The sequence below is a fragment of the Meles meles genome, chromosome 13 (genome assembly GCF_922984935.1).
Source record: "Meles meles chromosome 13, mMelMel3.1 paternal haplotype, whole genome shotgun sequence".
NCBI classification, from domain to species: Eukaryota; Metazoa; Chordata; class Mammalia; order Carnivora; family Mustelidae; genus Meles; species Meles meles.
In genome coordinates, this window is record NC_060078.1 from 55,504,506 (window position 1) to 55,529,643 (window position 25,138).

The 25,138-nt window shown below is 40.6% G+C and overlaps 1 protein-coding gene across 2 annotated transcripts in view; it reads left to right on the forward strand.

The window, feature by feature from the left end:
• The first annotated feature begins 13,707 nt into the window (after positions 1 to 13,707).
• The window catches only part of ENTPD1 (ectonucleoside triphosphate diphosphohydrolase 1), a 95,552-nt gene continuing 84,121 nt past the window's right edge, over positions 13,708 to 25,138 (forward strand). Inside the window, exon 1 of one of the 2 annotated variants that reach the window (XM_046027473.1) lies at positions 13,708 to 13,819. In XM_046027473.1, coding sequence (XP_045883429.1) covers positions 13,804 to 13,819 — 16 coding nt within the window. In that variant the 5' untranslated portion in view covers positions 13,708 to 13,803. The remainder of the gene's footprint in view (positions 13,820 to 25,138) is intronic. The other variant, XM_046027474.1, reaches the window with a different exon arrangement.

Genomic DNA, 25,138 nt, shown 5'->3' on the forward strand with positions numbered 1-25,138 from the left:
ACATAGGGTTGCAGATATCCTTTTGAAGATATCTTCAGATAAATGTCTAGAATTGCTGGATCATATGGTAATTCTATTTTTTAATTTTTTGAGTAATCTCTCTATTGTTTTCCATGGTGGCTATATCAGTTTACATTCCCACCAATGGCATGAACAAAGGTTCCCTTTTCTCCATACCTTTTCCAAAACTTGCCATTTCTTAACGTGTTCGATAGGAGCCATTCAAACAGGCATGAGGTGATGTCTCACTGTGGTTTTGATTTGCATTTCCTTGGTGATTAAAAGATGCTCTTTTCATGTACCTGTTGTCCATTTTTATATCTTCTTGGGAAAAGGTCTATTCAGATCTTCTACCATTTAAAAACTGCATTGTTTTTTGCTGTTGAGTTGTATGAGTTTTTTGTGTATTTTGGATATCAGCTCCTATCAGGTATATGACTTACAAATATTTTCTCTCATTTGTTAGGTTGCGTTTTCATTTCATTGATGGTTTCCTTTGCTATGCAGAAGCTTTTTTGTGGCTTTCATCCCACTTGTTTCTTTTTGGTTTTGTTGCCTCTGCTTTTGGTGGCACATTCAAAAAATCATCACCAAGGCCCATGTCAAGGAACTTATTGCCTATGTTTTCTTCTAGGATTCCTATGGTTTCAGGTCTTACATTCAAGTCTTTCACCCATTTTGAATTAAGTTTTGTATACATTGGAAGAGAATGGTTGAATTTCATTCTTTTGCATGTAGCTGTCCAGTTTTACCAACAATTTCAGGTGAATTTTCTTTTAATTCTAGACTCCCAGTTGGCTTTTAAAGATTATAACTCAGCAAACCTAAACTCATTTTCTTTTTTAAATGTGGAAAGATTGCGTGTTATATATCAAACCGTGAATTTGAAAAAGGGGATTGTCACGTACTTTGGACTGGTTCATAAAGCTTTCAGAGTTGGGAGAGATTTGTGTGTCCAGTTCATGTGCTGAGTTATACTTGGGAATGATATATTTGCTGAGGTGTTCTAGCTAACCTTTTCCCCTAAAGCTTTCATGAAAATGCTTAATATTTAGTGGAAATAATATAAAAATGTACAAAGAAGAGTCTGTAAATGAACGCACAGGTGATGCTCTTTGGGGGGTCAAATGTGCATGAACTAATCAGCAGCCTCACAGGGAAAGGAAAGCTGCTATTTTGCATCAGACCCTGGATTCTGTATGTGAGCATGATGATCTCATGATTAGAATTTTTTCTGGTAATTTCTGTGCCTGCCTGGGTTTCCAAATGCCAATGGCTCGGGTGAGACTACATCCCAACCTTTGTCAAGATGGGGGAGGTATCAGTTATGAATGAGCTAGGGGAGAGTAGGCAAACCCAGGGTCCTGGCATGGGTGAGTGCTGGGACTGAGCTTCCAGGGTTGGGTTCATTTTGCTGGATCAAACCAGGGGTCACTGTCTGGAGGCTAAGATAATGTCATTTTCCTGTACCAAAACGGATGTATCAGTCAGTTGTCTGGGAACCAAGAAGTATCCCGTGACCAGAGTTGTGAAAGACCAGTTTAGGCTGGGAAATGCATAACATATTGGTGACTGCAGGAAGACTTACTTCTTCTCACCTCAGGCTCTCACCATAAGTAGGCTTGACATAATCATAACAACCTCCTGGCTATTTTGAATGGCTAGCCAAAAGAATAAGATGTAAAAAGGGTCTGATTTATGTTTAATGTTTTCAAGGGAAATTTGAGAGAGATCAGAATAGCCACTCAAAATCAGCTATTTATTAAACATAAATGCAAAACACTGTACTAGGTGCTATGGGATAGGAAAGGATGTGGATGGGGAGGAAAGAAAAAGAATTTGCCATCAGAGTCAGGAATGTGAAGTTAATTCTAGGCTATATAGACAAGATGTATTACATACGAAAAGAAGCCAGCAATGCAAGGCATTAAGCAAGTGCCAAGTAACTTGGCATTTGTGAGAAGGGAATTATGCTCTCAGAATTTGGAGGAGGGAGGCTTAGCTGGAAGACTAAAGACTGAAGACTTGAACTAGACCTTGAAGATGAGCTGGGAGAACCAGCTTGGCTAAGTAGGCTAAGTAAATCTGAAAACCACCATTATTTTTTCCTGCTCTCCTATTTATTCAGGTTCTGCTGGCCCCCAGTGGATGAGGGGTCTAAAGCAAAGGAGAGCAGGATGCCTGACTTTGGGCTTGGCCTGCTCCCATGTTTGTCACCGCTGGCTGATCTCTGCAAAGGCGGAGGCAACATGCGAGCTTCCTGCTATGGACTGGCCTGGTATTGTGGGCTATTATTGTCTTCAAAAACTGGGTGTGTGAACCATGCTGTGAAGGTCTTGAACATAAAATTCTAAAGGCCATGTGTTCTTTAAAAATTTCCTCTGCCCCCTAGGACCAGTAATGTCTAGAATTTAAAGACAGAGACTTACACCCTTTGGAATCTTGATTGCCTAGCAAGTACAATCAGGGGCACTTAGAGTTGGTAAAGTATGGTAAATTTTTCTTAGCTCCAACTTTTCTCCTTCTCAGAGCTACTTTAAGTTCTCTGGCAGTGTTCCCATTTAAGGGTGGCCCTCTGGAGAAACGTAGGCACTTTCCTTCCTTTTATTATTATTATTTTTTCAAATCTGGACTTAGCTGTCGCTACTCCTTCCTGCCCTCCCCTGGTCCCAGAGTTTCTGACTTCTCCCTTGAGACACTTATTTGGAAACTTTCTGAGCCGGTGAAAAATCAGCTTAGAGGCTTTTTTACTTTTAGGCCAATGGGAATATTGTGTGTCATGGATAGAAAGATTTCAGTACTACAATTATCACACTGAGTCTATATAACAAGGCTATTTCCATGTCTTGGCACACAGCCTGAGTTAACTTTGCTTTGCTGGATGTAGATACAATTAATTTTGTTTGAACAAGAGATCACGTGTAACAAATGTTTTTGCAAAACCATGTCTCTTCAGGAGTTACTTTAATACATATGTGCCTCAGCAAAGCATTTTTGTACAACAGCTGGGATTTTAAACATCCTTACCCTGTTTAACTTAACATTTTAAAAAATGAACTTTTTATTTTAGGGTAGTTTTTGATTTACAGTGAAGTTGTGAAGATAATATAAAAAGTTGCCATACACTTCATACCCAGTTCCATGTTATTAACATCTTCAATTAGTGTGGTACATTTGTTACAATCAATGAACCAACACTGATACATTATTATTACTAAAGTTCATACTTTATTCGGATTTCCCTAGTTTTTATACAAGGTCCCTTTTCTGTTCCAGGATCTCATATTTCATTCAATCCTCATGTCTTCTTAGGCTCCTCTTTGTTGTGGTATTTTCTCAGACTTCCCTTGTTTTTGATAACCTCGACAGTCTTGAAAATAGTGGTCAGATATTTTGTAGAATGTTCCTCAATAGGGATTTGCCTGATGCCTTTCTCGCAATTATACCAGCGCAATACAGTTTTTTAAAAAATTTTATTTATTTATTTTTTAAATATTTTATTTATTTATTTGACAGAGAGAGATCACAAGTAGACAGAGAGGCAGGCAGAGAGAGAGAGAGAGAGAGAGGGAAGCAGGCTCGCTGCTGAGCAGAGAGCCTGATGCGGGACTCGATCCCAGGACCCTGAGATCATGACCTGAGCCAAAGGCAGCGGCTTAACCCACTGAGCCACCCAGGTGCCCCCAGCGCAATACAGTTTTACCGCAGAGGTGAAGTACCATTTTGAACACATCACACCAAGGACATAAACTATTATCAGTATGACTTATTGCTGTTGATGTTCTCTTGGTCACCTGGCCGAGGTAGTGTTTGTCAGGTTCCTTCTTCCCTTCCCACAGTCCTTACTTTGGAAGGTAGTAACTATGTGTAGCCCCTGCTTATGGAGTGTTAGCCTCTACCTCCTAGAAGGAGATAAATTATTTGGATTTCTTCTTGTCAGGGGGTCTATTCTCCTTCATTTATTTATTCAATAATTTATATCAGTATAAACTCATGGGTATTTATTTTATACCTTGGGTTCCGGTTGAATGCTATTTTATTTTTCTGCTCACATTCTTCCGGTTTTGGCTATTGGCTCCTGCGTCAGTTCGAGCTCCATCACTGTGAGGGCTTTTGATCACTCCCTTACCTTCTGGCACTCGGAGATACTCCAGGCTTGCCATGTATATGTCCTGCCCCAGTCCTAGAATCAGCCATTTCTCCAGAGAGTTCTGGTTCCTTTTATTGGAGAACGATTTATTTTATTTTTTATCTTTTTAAAGATTTTATGTATTTGACAGAGAGAGATACAGCAAGAGAGGGAACACAGCAGGAGGAGTGGGAGAGGGAGAAGCAAGCTTCCCGCTGAGCAGGGAGCCCGATGTAGGACTCGATTCCAGGACACTGGGATCATGACCTGAGCTGAAGGCAGACGCTTGACGACTGAGCCACCCAGGCACCCTGGGAGAATGGTTTTAGAACAGAAACTTTGTCACAATCTACATTCCATTCTGGGATTCTCAACTTCTTGAATGATTTGTTTTCCTAATTTGTATACATTAAGCTTCATTCTTTGTCCTCTAAAGTTCTATCAGTTCTGACAAATGCATACTGTCATGTATGTACCACTACATATCATGTCGAATAGTTTCACCACCCTAAAAATCCCGTTTCACGTATTCAACCCTCTCTCCACCCCCAATGAATCTCTGGCAACCACTAGTCTATTTACCATCTCAATGGTTAAAAATATTTATATTAAAAAAATTTTAAGTTGGAACCTTTATAAACTGATTAGACTTTCATAGATAAGGAGTACTTTTTTTGGAATGAACATCTTTGACCTAAAAGACATTATCATACCTGATTTAGTTATCATACCTGATCTGGGGGCTGCCTCTTAAAGTAGCCATAAAATCTTATCATTATAATAAAGTGACAGTTCACTCATTGTTTCCATAGACCTCTGAGATGTTTAGAGGAATCAGGGCACTGGGGGTTGGGGGAATAAGATGAAGGAGGTAAAGAGGATGTTTCAACAGGAAATGTAAGAAATTTTAATTCATGCAGGGGAAGAGAGGGGCAGTTCTTGTAGCTCAGATAAGAGTGCTTATGAGTCAGTTGTGAGATAGTTGATGTACACTATGATAATCCCTGGGCCACTTAGGCTCCATGGACCACCGGGGTCAGATTCCACATTGACCTGACGTTTAGAATCTTCCTTTCAATTCTGCAAACTCCTTCTTGCGTGTCTGCTCTTCTTGCAGTTGCTGTGATGTGTGCTGGAGGCCTCCCTTCTTCTGGTGCTACCATTTGGGCATATACTTCCCTTTTGGAAGAGATGGACATTCTGCATCATGCAAGGGTTTTCTCTAACTCAGGGCTGGGGGTGTTCCTCCCTGATTACTAAGGCTTACCTTACCCTGTAAAGACCTGAGTGATCTCAGGTCATACTTCACTACCCATTCCCTTCTCTCAACATGGCACCAGCCCCACAGTTGCTGTTGAATATCTAGGACTGCTTTAAATTTGGGGAAGGGGAGCATGGGGAGGTCATTCTCCTCAGGGGTCCTGGTTTTATACTTCTGAAAAACAAATAGAAGATGTTGGAGGGGAAAAGGTAAGAGACACAGAAGAGAAGATAAAGTTTTGTTTAAACTGAACACAGATCTAGCATATAAGTGAATAGGAAAGGAACTGGTACTTGTTGAGTACCAGCCATGTACTAGAGACTCTTTTGGGAGTCCTCATGTATTTTTCCCCATTTCCCCCTCACAGTGACTCTGTGATATAGATTAAAAACAAAATCTTTATTTAACAGATGAAGAAACTGAGGTTCAGAGAGGCTCATTAACTTATCTCAGATCACACACTAAAAATTTGAATCTAGATCTCCTTAACTCTGAAGCACTAGTGGCCCATTAAAATCATCTAGGCCCTTGAGGTGCCTAGCTGTCTTAGTCAGTAGAGCATATGACTGTTGACTTCTGGTTCACTTGATCAAGCCCCAAATTGGGTGTGGAGCCTACTTAAAAAAAAAATCATTTAGGACCTTAAAAAACAAGACAAACAAACAATAAACCTTGCCTGAGTCCTATCCCAAACCAAATTAAATCCCAATCTCAGAGGGTAAGGTAGGGATGGGCATTAACAATTCTTAAGTGCCCTAAGAGATTATAATGTGTAAGCCAAGGTTGAGAATCCTGGCTCTGCTTGGACAGATGGTATCTCTCCTATTTTGTCCTAAAAGAAGGAAAGAGGTGTTTTCTGAACCAATGTGCATTCTAACTACTCTCAGAGCACTTTCAGATCCAGCCTTGTTCTCCATATCCTACTCTTCACGGGGGTTCTGATCATCTCTGAATAACTGTAAGCAAGCAGATGGAGTCTGGGCTGAGGTTATTATTGATGGAAGAGAAGTAGCAATTCAATCCAGTTAAATTAATCTGTGTTTCTCTTCTATTATTTGTTTTAAAAGATTTTATCTATTTGTGAGAGAGAGAGAGGGAGAGAGCACACAAGCAGGGGGCCTAAGTGGCAGGCAGAGGGAGAAGCAGGCTCTCCACCATGCAGGGAGCCTGATATGGGACTTGATCCCACAACCCTGGGGTCATGACCTGAGCTGAAGGCAGATGCTTAACCGACTGAGCCACCCAGGAGTCACATGTGTTTCTCTTTTGATAAGCCATGTATGTATAGTGCTGATAGACTGTCAAAGCACAATGTCAAATAGTGTCAAGAAAATTTCATATGATTTTCAAAATGTGCTGGAAAATTTTGTTTGCTGAATATTCATACACCAACACCAAATAGTTCTGACTTAATATCTTGCTTTATATGGGGTGAAAGAAGATGGAGCTTGGGTCTATTGCTGGTGGAAAAAAAAATGTTTGAGTTCCTGAGATTAGATCTGTCAATTGCCCTATAAGATGTAATATTTTACTCCACGATTCTTTTTTAATTTTTTTTAAAAGGTTTCATTTATTTATTTGACACAGAGAGAGAGAGATCACAAGTAAGCAGAGAGAGAGGGGGAAGTAGGCTCCCTGCCAAGCAAAGAGCCCGATGCAGGGCTCAATCCCAGGACTCCGAGACCATGATCCGAGCCACAGGCAGAGGCCCAACCCACTGGGCCACCCAGGCGCCCCTCCTCCATGATTCTTTAAGTATTATGATTTACCATGCCCCTGGCATCCCTACCAATTATAACAACCCATTCTTTCATAGTCTCCTTTTAGCTTTGAAAGCAACCACAAGCAAGGACTGTTAAAAAAATTCCGAAAGGACATTACCTCAAAACGACATGTTAAACATTATGAAGAACACTTTAGTATATTCAAATATAATAAAGGCTAAATGGATAAATACAGACATTCTTAGATGGAAAAATGTCACTTTTTATAATAGTTATCCATGGCATTTATTTTAAGATACGTAAAACCATAGTGCCTCCTTTCATGAGTTTTATCAACAGAGTTCTGCTTTAATGAAGAATTAGAAACAGTGTAGAGACCAGAATGACCATCCTCCACCCCATTCTACCAGCTACTTTCCTGATCACGATCCACCAGAGATGCAGATGCTATGATCCCTGCTCTGTCCAAGTCATGTGATTCCTGCTTGCTTGGTCATTGTTGGGTATATACAGAGTCCCTCAAGTTGTCAAACCACACCGTGGATACTGCACTTTAGAGAGAGTGCCTGATTATTGCACTTCAAACGGGAAGTGAATTTATTTTTCTGGCTTGTACTGGTGTAATGACTTTTTAGTTTTGACCAGTGTGTTGTTCAATTACTTTTACTTGTCTTACAGACGATCTCTTCCATCTGACTATTTGCCCCTTAAGTGAAATGCTCAGCCTATTTTGTGATCATCATCTTGCCAGATTGTAGCAATTTTTGTCACTGAACCTTGTCATCTTTCAGCCCCAAGTCAGTTTTACATATGGTTTACTGACTCAGTGAACATTCATCTGGGTTCTTGAAGTCCTTGGAGCAATTTCCTCATCTAACTATTGCATATTATCAGACAATCTCCTACTCTTTGCTTGGGACTCTTTTTTATCAGAAAATTTCAAACACACAAAGTAGAGAAAATGGTAAATCCAATCCCCATGTACCCATCATCCAATTTCAGCAACGATCGCCTTATCCCCACCCCGGTTTTAGCTGTGCCTTACCACTTTCTCTTTTTGATGCTCATCCCAGATTTCTTTTGAAAATATTTCAGTATGTATCTTCAAAAGACACGGGTTTCCGAAAAATTATAGACCCAATGCTGTTAAACACCTTTAAAAATTGAATAGTTCTTTGGTATTATCAAATACTATCCAAATAGTGTTCAAATTTCTTCAGCGATCGTGGAGTTTCTTTTAAATTGGTTTGAATCAGAATTTCAAGATCCAGATAGTACCTTTGGTTAATATAACTTTTAAAGCTCTTTTTCCTAGAGGTGCCCCATGCTTTTTTGTCTTCCCTGACATTTGTTAAAGAACTTGAATTGTTTTGTAGCATTTCCTCCAGAATAAATTTTACTGATTGTATTCCTAAAGTGTCTTCTAACAGGGTTTTCTGTCCTGTATTTTCTGTAAACTGGAAGTTAGATTTAGAGGGTTCAGTTTTTTGGCAAGACTACTTGAGAAGGGGTGTGTGTGTGTGTGTGTGTAAGTGTGCATGTGTTTCCATCAGAGGCCTTCAGGGAATGCTTGTAGCTCCTTTTGTGACCTCAGCAGACATTGATGATTATTACTCAGCCTCAGCACTCAGCACTTTATTTGGTGTTTGTACAACAGTGATACTCTCATGCTATCAATGTTATGCTTTTATTATCTGGAATACTTCACGAAGAAACCTTCCCTCATCAAATATTTGGTCGTCCTGTGGTACAATCTGCGTAGCAAAGGCATACTATTGATGTTTACCCCTTTTATTTGCTTTCCAAATAATGAATTGGTTCCAAAGATGAACAGTGATTTCTTTAGATTGTCATTAATAACATGTACATCTCAACATCCATTGCAGTTATTATTCCTTATTGCTGTTCAAATTTTTACTACTTTGGCCAGTAGGAGCCACTTGAAGTTGGTTCCTGAGTCCAGCTGACGCAACCCCAGTAGTTTTAGATAGTCTGTCCTTCTGATATGACACAATATCGCAGTCTCATAGATTTCCTGCCTCAGACTTGGAATCAACTATTTTTTTTTTTGCAAAGAGCTTTGGTTCATTTTAGTGGGAAACAGTATTTAGAGATCACAATCTTGTGCCGAGGTAGAAGATGATTATTTAGTAAAGACCTACAGGGAATGAGGGAATGAGTTGTATGGACTATTTGGGAGAATAGCATTGCAGGCAGAAGGAACAGCAGGTGCAAAGATGATGAGTCTGGAAGAGAGGGAGCAAGATAAGGGAAATAGTGGGAAAGAAAGTCAGAGAGATAGTGGGGAGAAGGGCTGGTAGGGCCTCATAGGCTGTTGGAAGAACTTTTGATTAGCTTGGAGTAGATGGGAGCCATTGGAGGATTTTGAACAGAGGAATGACATCATCTTTTGTTTTAACTGAATCACTGTGGGTGCTGGGCTGAGAATGGACTGCACAGGGTTTAAAGCAGAATCTGGAGCACCAGAGAGAAGGGTATCACAGTAAACCAGGTGAGAGGTGAGGTGGCTCTGGCCAGTATGGTAGTGGGGGTGATGAGAAGGAGTCAGGATCAGGACATATTTTGAAAATGGAACCCACAGAATTTGCTAAATGATTGGACTTGGACTGTGAGAAAAGAGAATTCTATGTGACACCAAGCTTTATGGACTGAGCTATAAATGAAATAATAAAACATCATAATAATATGAGTGGCGTTTCTTCTGTGGTTCAGTGCTATGTTTGGGGGGGTGGTGGTGAAAAGAGAGGTCAGGCCAAGCACCACAGAGGCCTAGATATTTATGCAGAGTCATGAAGAATATGTTGGAGGACCAGGTGAAAAAGAGGGGAAAGAACATTCTGAGTAGAGGGAGCAACAGAGGACGTAGGAGGTTAAAGTTTGGAAGAGGCTGTCTTGTGTCAGTACAATTTGTGTTGAGTCTAGAGTCCTGAAAGGATGGTGGGTTTGGAATGATGATTTGATTTTGGAACATAGGGATCTGGCAGGAAATGAGTCTAGAGAGGCAGAGGGGAACCGTACATATTCTATGGTAAGAATTTGAATTTCGTTTTATGGATGATAAGGAGATCAGAACTTTTTAAGCATGGAATGACATTATCAGGTATACACTTCAGAAAGATCATCTGGTGCTGGAGAGAATGCGGAGAAAGGGGAACCCTCCTACACTGTTGGTGGGAATGCAAGCTGGTGCAACCACTCTGGAAAACAGCATGGAGGTTCCTCAAAATGTTGAAAATAGAACTACCCTATGACCCAGCAGTTGCACTACTGGGTATTTACCCTAAAGATACAAACGTAGTGATCCGAAGGGCACGTGCACCGAATGTTTATAGCAGCAATGTCTACAATAGCCAAACTATGGAAAGAACCTAGATGTCCATCAACAGATGAATGGATAAAGAAGATGTGGTATATATACACAATGGAATACTATGCAGCCATCAAAAGAAATGAAATCTTGCCATTTGCGACAACATGGATGGAACTAGAGGGTATCATGCTTAGTGAAATAAGTCAATCAGAGAAAGACAACTATCATATGATCTCCCTGATATGAGGACGTGGAGATGCAGCATGAGGGGTTAGGGGGATAGGAGAAGAATAAATGAAAGAAGATGGGATTGGGAGGGAGACAAACCATAAGTGACTCTTAATTTCACAAAACAAACTGAGGGTTGCTGGGGGGAGGGGGGATTGGAAGGGGGGAGGGGTTATGGACATTGGGGAGGGTATGTGCTATGGTGAGTGCTGTGAAGTGTGTAAACCTGGCGATTCACAGACCTGTACCCCTGGGGATAAAAATACATTATATGTTTATAAAAAAAATAAGAAATCAATAAAAAATTTAAAAAAAAAGAAAGATCATCTGGGCAGTTCAGTGAGAGAGACTGGAGGTATAAAAAAATGAAACATTCATCATTTTAAGAATGTATCAAAGATCCTTTTATCATTAACAGAAAGGTAAATATCTTCACCCCTTTCGAAGAACTCCCTCTGTCCTTCTGAGTGCCATTTTTATTTTCTACTCCTATTAAAATAATGATAACATGAATAATGATGATGGTATTTTTTTGTTGTTCAGAAATAGGGTTTATTTTTTAAAATAAAATTTCAGGCCTTTAAAAAGACACACATAAACCCCATCTGTTTTGTAATTATTCTTGGATGAATGACAGACAATATTTACTTAAGTACATAGTGTTTTCATATGCCAAGGAGGGTGTGAACACCAGACAGTATGTTTTAACTGTAGCACAGAACATGTTATCAGAAGAAGCATTTGACATTTAGTCAAAAGGTTCTCATAATTTGAGGTGGAGGCTAAAACCATGTTTCTTTTACTGTATATTCAACTCGGTGAACTTCAAATCTTTATGAGGTGCTAGTTACTATCATGAGATTTTACCTCTTCTGGTTGAACCAGAAGTTGGGTGCTTAACTCTTGATAGCTTCTCTCTCTATGATGTCATTGAAAGAGAAATGAGTCAATTGTCAAAGTAACCTTTGGTCAACTATATGATGTCCAAGTAGAACATGGTAGGAGTGGCTTTGAATTTTATTTTATTTTATTTTTTATTATTTTGAATTTTATTTTTGTTTGAAATAGAGAACTATTGCCACAACGCCCAGTATGGGGCTCTCTTTGACATGTTCGTGTTTGTTGTTTGTTTCTCCCACCTAAGCCCTCATCTGCAATGATCTTCCATTTGATCATTCTTTTCTCCTAGCTTTGGTGGCCTGTTTTCCATTCTGTAATTCACAGGGTATTTTGGGGACATGCTGTTTTTCAAATTTTTCTCTAAAACAGCGATGACAAGACAGTCATAAACCCATTACAAAAATTGTTGCTTTTTACAAATATCTCATTATCTTACTTATCACAATAGGACAAATATCAAACCAATATTCTTTATTAGTGATGGGATCTAAATTGGCTCTAGAGAAGGCATCCATTGGATTTTTCGTTTAACATAATTAATTGTTAGTATAAATGCAAAATCCTGCAACTATGAACCACTTAGTAAGATAAAAGAAGAGTTTTGTTGTACAGACTCAGATTTATTAAAACAGCAAACATTTATTGAGCACATACTCTGTGCCGGTCACCATGCAAGAGATGTCCGAACTGAAAAGTCAGCCCCTGCCTTTCTTAAAGTCTCATGGAGAATATGTTTTCTATATAAAGTCAAAAACAATTTGTAATGGTCACTAATTTAATGGTTTATATGAAGAAAAATGTCTTACGGTACAACTGGGTTTTGATACGAGTTCTCACATTAGAGAGGCCGTGTACAAAAAGCATGAAGTAGGAATCAGAAACCGTACCTACGGGGCGCCTGGGTGGCTCAGTGGGTTAAGCCTCTGCCTTCAGCTCGGGTGATGATCTCAGGGTCCTGGGATCGAGCCCCACATCGGGCTCTCTGCTCAGCGGGGAGCCTGCTTCCCCCTCTCTCTCTGCCTGCCTCTCTGCCTACTTGTGATCTCTCTCTCTCTCTCTCTCTCTCTGTCAAATAAATAAATAAAATCTTAAAAAAAAAAAAAAAGAAACCGTACCTACACCCGTGCTCTGCTATTTATTCATTGATTCAACCATTTATCGAGAGCCTATACTGTGGAGCAACTGTATTGGGTGCCGGGGAGCACGGTAGCGAAGACAGACCATGCAGCTCCCTGCTCGCACGCTCCCTCTCTATGAACATGAGCAGAAGGCTTAATATTTCCTCGCCTCTAACCTTGGTTAGACCAGAGGTCTTCGGTCTCTTTCCAAATCTAAAATGCTAAGGTTTGTTATAGCCTCGTGCACGGAGAATCTGCCCAAGGGGCTTTGGGTCTTGAGCACTTACCTTCCTCTGGGAGGACTGTCTTGTCCTAATTTCAAAATAACATCGAATATACACAGTTTGAAAATGTTTTGCTCGGCCTCTCGTCTGCATTTGGGTCATCTTGGCAAAGCCTGGGTGTGGCAATTCATGCTCCTAAGACTTCAGATGTAGGAGGTTAAAGTTTGGAAAAAGTGGACGATTTGCATCAGTACAGGTAGACAGCTGCTCCCAGCGGCAGCCTCCTTGGCCTTCCCACCAATAATGCTGCTCCTCCCGCCACAGCGTCCATCCGCGACAGGACCTGCGGCTCTTCGGCTCTCAGTGAGCCTCGAAAAAGGGATTGCTCATCAGAGGACCAGCGGGGATCGGCTTTTAGGGGCGGGAAGGACTGTTCTTGAGTCCCACAGTTTTTCCAGTGGGTATCAGGAAACAAGCTTCCTGTTATCTGGTTTCAAAACTGCAATAAGTAAATAGCTTTTTTGCTTGCAGCCAAGATACGTATCTCAAGGAGAAAAATGGATTTCTGTAGCAAAGAGAGGGAAAGAGAGCTACTTGAACATACATTGCTTTAAGAACACGAAAAATTACCACCCGCACAACTCTTCGTGGTCTTTAGGGAAATGAGCAGCTGGACTCAGCCAATCTCTTCTTTCGAGTGGAGTCAATGAAGGAGACATAGGGTTTGAGGTTCCTTCCGAAACGGGGCCGGCTAATTTAGCCCCTCCCCTGAGCCCGAGGGTCTGTTATATCTTGGTTCCTTGAGTACCTCTCTCACTGAGACCGACTACAGCAAGCAGAGGCTGAAAAAATAAAGAGCAAAGAGGAAGAAAACAAAGCCTGCCAGTTATGGAAGATAGAAAGGGTAAGAGCAAATTGATTTGATCTGAATCCTTAAGAACAACCAAAAAAAAAAAAAAAAAAGGAGGAGGAAAAAAAAAAAAAAACCCCCTCCAGAAAAGCCCAGACCAAAAGCAAGTACTTGAAAGAGCAAGAGGCATAAATCCCCAAATGAACTTTCCCACCCTCTCCTTCTGAGAGGAGGCAGAGAAAGAACTTTGGGAAACTTTTTAGGAAGCAAAGCCTGGGGGGTTTAGTCAGGGGTGGCTCTTGAGCAAGCTGGAGGGGCTCATGAATATTCACGAGCAATTTGCATGCAGATCTGGTGTTTTAGCGGCAAATGACTTCTTCCGTCCCTTTGCAGTTTAAGAAGTAGCTGCCTCATTTGTAGTCCAGAGTCATCGTGCTTCGGGTCTGTACCTCAGTGAGTTTGCTTGAAGATGCTGGGCTCTGCGTGTAGGAGATTTGTTTTGTTCTCGAATTTCCTGCGTGCTTTCCTGTTGTGAAATTAGCAAAGGCTTCTCTGCCAGGAGTTAGACAGAGAAGTTAATGTGGCAAGAGGCTGTCACAACAGGACCCGGGAGTACGTCTTGCAAAAGACTGAATGTTTCTGGGATTGTGTGAATGTGTATGGGAGCGGGGGAGAGGAGTGAAGGGTTGGAGGGATGAACAGTTTTATCTTGAAAAAGCAAGGCATATCTGAGTGACTATATTTAGGTTGTGTCTAAAAACTGTAAGAGCAGCCTGGTTTTCCAGATGGTGTGCAGTCTCTGTCTTTTACCTCTTTTGGGCATTTTCTGCCACCGCGGAGAGCCAGCTGCTTGCCAGCCCATGGGAGCCAGGAGGAGTCTCCGCAGTGGTGTGGCTGTGTAGGGTTGCAGACCCTCCTCTCCATCATCTCTAATTTCTGATATTCCCCACATGTTTTTTTTTTTTTTTAAAGATTTATTTATTTGACAGAGAGAAATCACAAGAGAGGCAGGCAGAGAGAGAGGAAGGGAAGCAGGCTCTCCGCTGAGCAGAGAGCCCGATGCGGGACTCGATCCCAGGACCCCGAGATCATGACCTGAGCTGAAGGCAGCGGCTTAACCCACTGAGCCACCCAGGCGCCCCCCCCCCCCACATGTTTTTATCACATAGCACGCAGAGCAAAAGGATGAGTAGCCAACAGATTCTTAATAATGATGGCAGTTGTAGCTGTTAATGTTTACTAGGTCTCTACTCTGTGCGAAGAGCTTCTCTAAGCACATTACCCTTATTATTTATTCCTTTTATTCCTTGAACCGACTTAAGAGGTGAGTGCTATCGGTATCATTCCCATTTTCCAGGTGGTGGAGTTGATACAGTGTGAGAGTGGCTTGCCTCGGGATCTCACGGTTAGTGAGTGGTGACTGTGGAGGCAGGTAGTTGGACACAGGGTCTGTGGGCCTTTCTTTCTGTCCTCCCACAGTGTTACTCCACCTGAAGGCTCCCGCTTCGGCCCTGACGTGGTTGATTTTCGATTTCAAAGCCTTGAAGCTACTGGGGAAATGACACTTACTAAAATCTCAAGTCTGAGAAGGAATTTGTGCTTTGCTGTCAGTTCATATTCATTTTTCTCATGTGGGGCTCATGGCCGTTTTCTATGGGAGAGCCCAGGTATTGTCATCTTTACCCTCTTACCAAAGGAAGAGACTTGGGCTAGGAGGGGTTCAGTGACAGTAATCACACAGCCCAGAAATCCCCTGCCTCTGGTTTCTCTTCAAACCTGCAGAGTGAGCCCAGTCATCTCTGAACTTCTGCCCCAACCCCCAGCCACTTTCAGTTCCCCAAGTGACCTCTCTCCTTTCCGCCCCCTCAGACTGTTGCATGGCACTCGCCTCTGCCCCAGAGAGGCCTGTCTGGCCTTCTCCTTCCCCTTCAGTCTGGAGCCAAGCTGCCTAGGGTTGAATCCCAGCTCTACTATTTACTAACTGTGTGCCTCAGTTTTTTCATCTGTAAAATGAGGAGAATAATAATATCTGCCTCATAAGGTTATTATAAGGACTGAATAAGGGATTCATGCAAAATTCTCAGAACAGGATCTGATGCATAATGTATGTGCTCAGTAAATGTTAGCTGTTGCATTCATTCCTTCAGGCTTCGTCCTGGTTGTTATTCCCTGCGTTAAGCTTTCTCTAACCCTTCGAACCTTAGATTAGCCCCTGTCTAGGATGTTTCTACAACACCTCACAGCTTACACCTAAACTGTTGCTTGCCACACTCATCCACATTCCTGCCCTCTGTGTTGCTTACCCTGACAATAATTTCTTTATCCACCTTTGGATCAGCAGCATCTAATACAATGTTTAGCCCATAATGGGGACTCGACAAATATTTCATAAACTAAGTATTATTATTTTAGTTGATGTTTATCCAAGAATCAGGAGGCTGGTTTAAAAGGGGACCTGTGACTCTTCTGGTTATTGTGTGTGGTGCTGTGAGCAGCAGAGTCTCCCACGACACCCTGTGAGAGGTGGGGCGGGAAGGCCTGCAAGCAATCAGCGCAGGTGCAGGTGCAGAAAGGTTGTGGAGACGGCGGAGCTGCAGATCAGCCTGAAGAACTAGGACGAACACTTCTCAGACACCGTCAGGCTTAACTCTCCTCCCCACCCAAGTTCTCCGTATGTTTTGGGGGACTGGAAGCACTGTGTTGAGAGGCCAAGGCTGTGGATATTCCCTGCCTGGACAGGAAGGTGCTGAAGAAACTCAACAGGATAAAAAAATAATCAAGAAGCTGTCCAAGAAGTATGATGCCTTTTTGGCTTCAGAATCTCTGATCGAGCAGATTCCCACAAATCCTGGGCCCAGGCCTGAATAAGGCTGGCGAATTCCCTTCCTTGCTGACGCACAGGGAGAACAGAGTGACTGAAGTGGATGAAGTGAAGTCCACAGTCAAATTCCAGATGAAGAAGGTGCTGTGTCTGGCAGTGGCCGTTGGCCCGTGAAGATAACACATGATGAGCTCGTGTACGACATCTACTCAGCAGTCAGTTTCCTGATGTCATTGCTCAAGAAGAATTGGCAGAGCATCTGGGCTTTATGCACCAAGAGCATCAATTCCCAGCATCTGTACTAAGGCACCGTTTAATAAACACTAGTGCTATCAAAACAAACAAACAAACAAAGAACTAAAAGGGGACCTATGAATTTGCAATAGAGTTCCCACTGGTACATACTGTTCTTTTATGCGCTCTACTAAGACATCCCTCTAAGTGAATACACTGAGAAATGAGATGACTCCCTTCTAGGTGGGTGAGCTTCGGAGCTGATGTGGCCCCACGCCAGAGAACCCAGTTCGGCCGGTCCAGCTCTGGCAGAACTTCAGCCCCCATTCCCCGTTCAGTCAGGGGCCAAACTGGAGATTTCAGATGCCTCTAGTTCAACCTTGCTATCTCTGAACAGAACATCTGGTTCCAGAAATAGTGCCTCCCCAACCCCATCAAAGAGCAACCTTAGAGTCTGAGACAATGTTCTCTCATAATAGAAGAGAAACATACACTGCAGAGGTTGGCCCTGGATAAAATCATAAAGAACATTAAATTTGTTTCCAGCACCCTCCCTTTCCTCTTCCTGGCATACCTTCAAAGCAATCCGACAAATATTATTGTGTGTCTACCATTATGTCTCTATGCCAGATGTGTGGGATATAAACAGTTTGCTCTCAGTCTAGTGAGGAAGACAGATATATATACAACCGACTCTAATGGAAACCAGACTCTGTGAAGTGCTAATAATAATAGCTAACATTGATTATTATGAGCCAGGCGCTGTCTCACATAATCTTCAGGACAAATCTGTGATATAGGTTTCTGCATCTTATAGCTGTGGAGAGAGTGACTCATCCAAGATTACAGAGCCAGCATAACAATAGGGGGAATTTATTTTATTCAAGTGTCATTAACATACAGTGTCATATTAGTTTCAGGTGTACAATATAATGATTTAACAAGTCTCTTTTTAAAATTATTTATTTATTTGACAGACAGAGATCACAAGGCAGGCAGAGAGAGAGAGAGAGGAGGAAGTAGACTCCCTGCTGAGCAGAGAGCCCGACATGGGGCTCAGTCCCAGGACCCTGGGATCATGACCTGAGCCGAAGGCAGAGGCTTTAACCTACTGAGCCACGCAGGTGCCCCTTAACAAATCTCTTTTTAAAAAGATTTTATTTGGGGTGCCTTGGTGGCTCAATGGGTTAAAGCCTCTGCTTTCATCTCAGGTCATGAATTCAGGGTCCCACGTCGGACTATCTTCTCCGTGGGGAGCCTGCTTTCCCCACCCCCTGCCTGCCTCTCTGCCTACTTGTGATCTCTGTCAAATAAATAAATAAAATCTTTAAAAAAATTATTTATTTATTTATTTTTAGAGGCAGGGAGCGGAGGGGGAGGGAGAAGGACAAGCAGACTTTGTGCTGAATACGGAGCTTGACATGGGGCTCCATCTCACTACCCTGAGATCATGACCTGAGCCAAAATCAAGACCCAGATGCTGAACGGGCTGAGCCACCCAGGTGCCCCAACAATTCAACAATTCTGTACAGTACTTAGTGCACATCATAAATAAGTACCTCTTCATTCCCTTTACCCATTTCACATATCCTCGCACCCACCTCTCTTCTGGCAACTACCAGTTTGTTCTTTGTATTTAAGAGTCTATTTTTGTTTGTCTTTTTCTTTGTTTCTTTGTTTTATTTCTTAAATTCCACATGAGTAACATCAGATGGCATTTGTCTTTCTCTGACTGACTTATTTCATAACATTATATCCTCTGGATCCATCTATGGTGTTACAAACAGCCAGGTCTTATTCTTTATTCTTTTTTATGATTGAGCAGAATTCCACTGACTATATATACCACCTCTTCTTTTTTTCTTTTTTTACGTAAGCTCCACAGCCAGTGCAGGGCTTGAACTCACAACCCTGAAATCAAGAGTTAACATGCTTCATCGGCTGAGCCAGCCTGGCACTCCTACCACCTTTTCTTTATCCATTCATCTATCAGTGGATGCTTGGGTTGCTTCCATAGCTTCGTTATTTGAAATTCTGCTGTCATAAATACAAGGGGGAATATACTTTTTAAATTAGTTTTTTTGTTTTCTTGGGTAAATACTCAAGAGTGGAATTATTAGGTCAGATGGTAATTCTATTTTTATTTTTTTTGAGGAAACTCCATACTGTTTTCCACAGTGGCTGCGCCAGCTTGCATTCCCACCAATAGTGAATGGGGATTTCTTTTTCTCTACCTCATCCCCAACACTTATTATTTCTTGTGGTTTCGATTTTAGCTAATCTGACAGGTATGAGGTGATATCTCATTGTGGTTTTGATTTGCTTTTCTCCCTGATGATGAGTGATGTTGAGCATCTTTTTATGTGTCTGTTGGCCATCTGTATGTCTTCTTTTGAAAAAAATGCCTATTTATGTCCTCTGTCCATTTTTTAATTGGATTATTTAGGTTTTTTTGGTCTTGAGTTATATAAATTCTTTATATATTTTGCATATTATCCCCATGTCAGATGTGTCATTTGCAAATATCTTCTCCCATTCAGTAGGTTGTCTTTATGTTTTCTTGATGGTTTCCCTTGCTGTGCAAAACAAAGATTTTTATTTTGGTACAGTATCAGTGGTTTAATATTGCTTTTGTTTCCTTTGCCAGAGGAGACATATCTAGAAAACTATTTCTAAGGCTGATGTCAAAGAAACTACTGCTTGTGTTTTCTTTTAGGAATTTTATGGTTTCAAGTATCACATATAGGTCTTCAATGTATTTTCGGTTTATTTTTGTGTATGGTGGAAGAAAGTAGTCCAGGTTCATTCTTTTGCATGTGGCTGTCCAGTTTTCCCAGTAACATTTGTTGAACAGACCCTGTTTTTTTCCCATTAGACATCATTGCCTCCTTTGTTATATATCAATTGACCAAATAAGTGTGGGTTTGTTTCTGGGCTCTTTATTCTATTCTTTTGATCTATGTGTTTATTTCTGTGCCAATACCATACTGTTTATAGTACTACAGCTTTGTAGTATATCTTGAAATCTGAGATTGTGATACCTCAGTTTTATTTTTCAAGATTGCTTTGGGTATTTGGGGTCTTTTGTGGTTTCATACAGATTTTAGGATTATTTGTTACAGTTCTGTGAAAAATACTTCTGGTGATTGCATTAGATCTGTAAATCTGGATAGCATGGATGTTTTAACAATATTGGTCTCCCAATCCATGAGTGTGGGGTATCTTTCCATTTGCTTGTGTCATCTTCAGTTTCCTCCATCAATGTTTTATAGTTTTCAGGGTGAAGGTTTTTTGCCTCCTTGGTTAAGTTTATTTCTAGGTACATATTCTTTTTGGTGCAATTGCAAATGGGATTGTTTTCTTAATTTCTCTTTAAGTTATTACATTATTAGTGTATAAAAATGCAACAGATATGTGCATATTAATTTTGTATCCTGCAACTAAAGTGAATTCATTTATCAGATCTAGTAGTTTTTTTGGTAAAGTTGTTAGGGTTTTCTATATATAGTATGATGTCATCTGCAAATAGTGAAAGTTTTCCTTCTTCCTTACCAGTTTGGATGCTTTTATTTTCTATTTCTTTTCTGACTGCTGTGGTCAGGACTTCCAGTACTATGATGAATAAAAGTATTAAGAGTGGATATTTTTGTATTGTTTCTAATCTTAGAGGAAAATCTTTTCAGTTTTTTACCATTATGATGTTAGCTGTGGTTTCTTTTATATATGGCCTTTGTTATGGTGACTTATGTTTTCTCTAAACCTATTTTGTTGTGTTTTTATCATGAATTGTACTTTGTCAAATGCTTTTTCTGCATCTGTTGAAATGATCATATGATTTTTATCCTTTCTTTTGTTAATGTGATATATCTTGTTGGTTGATTTCCAAATATTGAATCACTCTTGCATGTCTAAAAGAAATACCACTTAATTATGGTGAATGATTTTTTTAATGTATTGTTGGATTTGGTTTGCTAATATTTGTTGAGGATTTTTGCATTTATGTTCATCCGAGTTACTGGCCTGTAGTTCTCTTTTTCTGTAGTGTCTTTACCTGGTTTGGGTATTAGGGTAATACTGGCCTCATAGAATGCATTTGGAATCTTTCCTTCAGTAGAGAGGAAATATAGACCCACATATTTATGCTACAAAGCCTGGATTCCTAATGAATAAATTCTCTAACATCCCTAAGAGCTGTAATAGAAGTCTAAAGAAAATGGCTTGAGAAACAGAATAGGGAGGGATGATTTCTGGGAAAACTTCTCAAAGGATGGGAACTTCATTTGGATCTAGAAAGATGAGTAGTCTGGTGCACAACAAGATCCTATCAAGTCCCAGCAGAGCTTAAAGACCTTTTTTTAAAAATTTCTTTTACCGGGGCGCCTGGGTGGCTCAGTGGATTAAGCCGCTGCCTTCGGCTCAGGTCATGATCTCAGGGTCCTGGGATAGAGCCCCGCATCGGGCTCTCTGCTCCGCAGGGAGCCTGCTTCCTCCTCTCTCTCTGCCTGCCTCTCTGCCTACTTGTGGTCTCTCTGTCAAATAAATAAATAAAATCTTTAAAAAAAAATTTCTTTTACCAAAACTACAGCCTGTATTTAAAAGTATAAAGCTCTTTTACTTTTTTTAAGTTCCAAGCAGGAAACCTGTTTTCATGTCCATCCTAGAGATCTGAAGGCAGAAGTCCAAAGTGTAGAGTTGGGGTTACCTGCCATGTAATTTAATAAACCTTTGCAAAGTAATCAACTGCATATTAAATGATTTCCTTAATCATGATTGTCTTCCGTGGTCATTAGGCACATGTGATAAAGAGGTTTTACAAATGATGGTGATTGGTCCTACTTTTACTTGGCTATACCACATTTTAACAGTATTTTCTTCTTTGTGTTGTCTTTTTGGTTGCCTTTGCACTTTAAAACCGGTGATTGTGCCTAGACGCATTAACATTAAATTCCACCTGCCATGGGGTTGAGTAGTGCTGGGCTCAAGCCTGTGCAGGGTGAAGGTGAGGCCCAAGGAAAATCATATAGGGTCTGTTCTTTGCAAGTCTTTGGAGGGAGAATGGGAAGCCCTTGTGGTAAAGAATCATCAAACCTCTTGATGGTTTGATGGAAGCATAGAAGAGCAGAGGCACTAGCTGTGTCTTGGTGAAAGAATGTATGTGTGTTCTAAGGCAGTATTTCTCAAACTCTAATGTACATGCGCTACATTGGGAATCTTGTTAAGATGCATATTCTGATCCAGTAGCCCTGGGGGTGGGGCTTGGGATCCTGCATGTCTAACAAGCTCCCAGGTGATGGTAATCGTCACATTTCAACTAGCTCTATTATAGGATCACTGCATGCCTTAGTCTCAGGGCTTATTTTGGTACCAATGACCAACCCTAACATTATTTTCAGTTCAAGGGGGAAAAAAGAGATGTGAGTTCTTTTTATTGTGGCTTATTAGGCTTATTAGTTATTTTATTGTGGCTTATAATATTATTATTATTTAATGTGGCCTTTATTGTTGCTTATTGTGGCCTATTTTTATTGTGGCTTATTAGAAAAGTGGGGGGGGGCAGGATGGAAAGTTAGGAATATGGAAGGAAGGTGAAGTAGATGCAGAGAAGGAGTAATCCAATGTTGGGAAAGAGAAAAATAGATGAGATGAAGTTCTCAGATGACTTCTGAGGCAGCTGAGCCATGAGTGGCTACCTAACTTTAGGAAGTACAGAATGGGTGTGAGTGAGAATGAGCAAGCCTTTCCCTTCCAACTAACCATGGTAGGCGCCAGGATGCCAGAACAAGGCCCTGGGTCAGGTTGGCAGGGTTTAAGAGGTGGGGTCAGAACTGCTGAACCATAAAATTGAAACAATATTGCTTAAGTGGCTAAAGAAAGACTCAGACACATGCACAAAAAGACATCTGAAGCAATGTGTCATCAGCAAAATAAATTTTTAGGCTTTGTGCTGAAAAGGCAGAATAGAGAGGGACCTCAACAATGCTTGTTTCCTGTGAACAGGATTAGTTAACAGAAATTAATAGTGAAGTACTCACATATTGTAATTTAAGCTATGTAAAAACGTCGCTGATACCATCGTTTGCTTAACGTTTTCTTTTTATTGCTTTATTTTGGTGAGTTTAGAAAGATTTCTTTCATAGAAATAGAGCTTTTTCGTAGATTTATTTTCTTTTTCTTCTTTTTTGGTCAATATGGTAACTAAGGCTGCAAAGATTACAGCTCCTAATCCCTAGCTAGAATTCAAGTATGTTATCTTATCTTGAAAAAAAGTCTTGGCGGATGTGATGACTTTAAGGATCTTGAACTGGGGAGATTACCTTGGATTATCTAGATGGGCCCTAAATGCAATCACAAATGTCTTTGTAAGAGGGAGGGAGTAGGAGATTTGACACACAAGGCAATGTAACCACTGAAGCAAGATGCTACTCTGCGGGCTTTGAATATGGGGGAGGGGGCCACAAACTAAGGAATGCATGGAACAGTTTAGAAAAGGATGGAAAAGAAAGAGTGGCCCTGTCAACACCTTGATTTCAGCCCACTGTAACTGATTTTAGACCTATAGAACTGTAGTAAGACAGGAAATGTGTGTTTTGCTTTAAGCCACCAAGTTTGTGGTAATTTGTTATGGCAGCCACAGGAAACTAGTACATTGTTTTTAATAAATGGAGATGGTGGTAGCTTTAGTTAATCTACAGGTTTAGTGTGTATCGGGCCACCTCCTGCTCTTAACAGCTGTTAACTCAGTTCTCAAATAAGCGTTTGAGATTCATACTGTTTACTGTCCCTGTCTTACAAATGAGAAACTGAAGAAGGAGTGGTTAAGTGACTTACCTAAAGTCTCTCCATTAGTAAGTGTTGAAGTTGAGATTTGAGCCCATAGTTGTTGACCTTATTATTATTTTGAGATATAATTCACATACCACATAATTCACCCACTTAAAATCTACTTTTCCATGTTTTTTTTGGGGGGGGGGATATTCACAGAATGGTGCACTCATCACCACAATCAATTTTAGAACATTTATCACCCCAAAAAGAAACCCTATTGGGACGCCTGGGTGGCTCAGTGGGTTAAAGCCTCTGCCTTTGGCTCAGGTCATGATTTCAGGGTCCTGAGCCTGCTTCCTCCTCTCTCTCTCTGCCTGCCTCTCTGCCTACTTGTGATCTCTGTCAAGTAAATAAATTTAAAAAAAAAAAGAGTCTCTTTCTTGATTAAAAAAAAAGAAACCCTATATTCATTAGCAGTCACTTCTATTCCCTCCTTATGCACCCTTTCTTCTCCACAGCCCCTGGCATACACCAGTCTACTTTCTGCTATAGTTTTGCCTATTCTGAACATTTCATATCACATATTCCACTGTATGGATAAACTACATTTTATCCATTGAGCAGTTGATGGATATTTGGGGTGTTTCTACTTTTTGACATTATAAATAATGACATTATAAATAATGTTTTTCCATTCTGAGCACTCATGTACTAGTTTTTGTGTGGACCTCTGTTCTTAATTTCTCTTGGATATATACCTGGAAATGGAATTGGTGGGTCATATGTCTATGCTTACCCATTTGAGGAATTGCCAGACTGTTTCCCAAAGTAGCTGCATCATTTTACATTCCCACCAGTAGTGTATAACCATCCTTACCTAAACCTTTTAAAATTGATCTTTGATTATAGTCATCCCCTTGAGTGCCAAGTGGTATCTCATGGCCTAGATTTGCATTTCCTTGATGGCTAATGATTGTGATGGCTAATGATTCACGTGTTTAACGGGTATTTGTATATCTTCTTTGGAGAAGAAACCTTTGCGTAATCCAGTCATGAAGACTTGCAGTTACTTTTTTTTCAAACAGTTTTGTAGTTTTAGCCCTCACATTTAGGTCTTTGATCCATTTTGATCCATTTTCCATGTGGTATGAGGTAGGGGCCCAACTTCATGTGAATATCCAGTTGTCCCATCACCATTTGTTGGAAAGACTGTTCTTTTTCTCCAGTGAATTTTCTTGGCATCTTTTTTGAAAATCAATTGACTATAAATGTGAGGACTCTCAGCTTTATTCTATTGATTTGTATGTCCATCTCTGTGTCATGTCCACACTGTCTTGATTACTCTAACTTTGTAGTAAGTTTTGAAATCAGAAAGCGTGAGTCTTTCAATTCTGTTTCTTTTTCAAGATTGTTTTTACTATTTTGGGTCCCTTGAATTTCCTTATGAATTTTAGGATCAGCTTGTCAATTTCTGCAAAGAAATCAGCTGGAACTTTCATTTTATTTTCCATGTGTCCTCTTATAAAATCCAAGTTGAGGGGCACCTGGGTGGC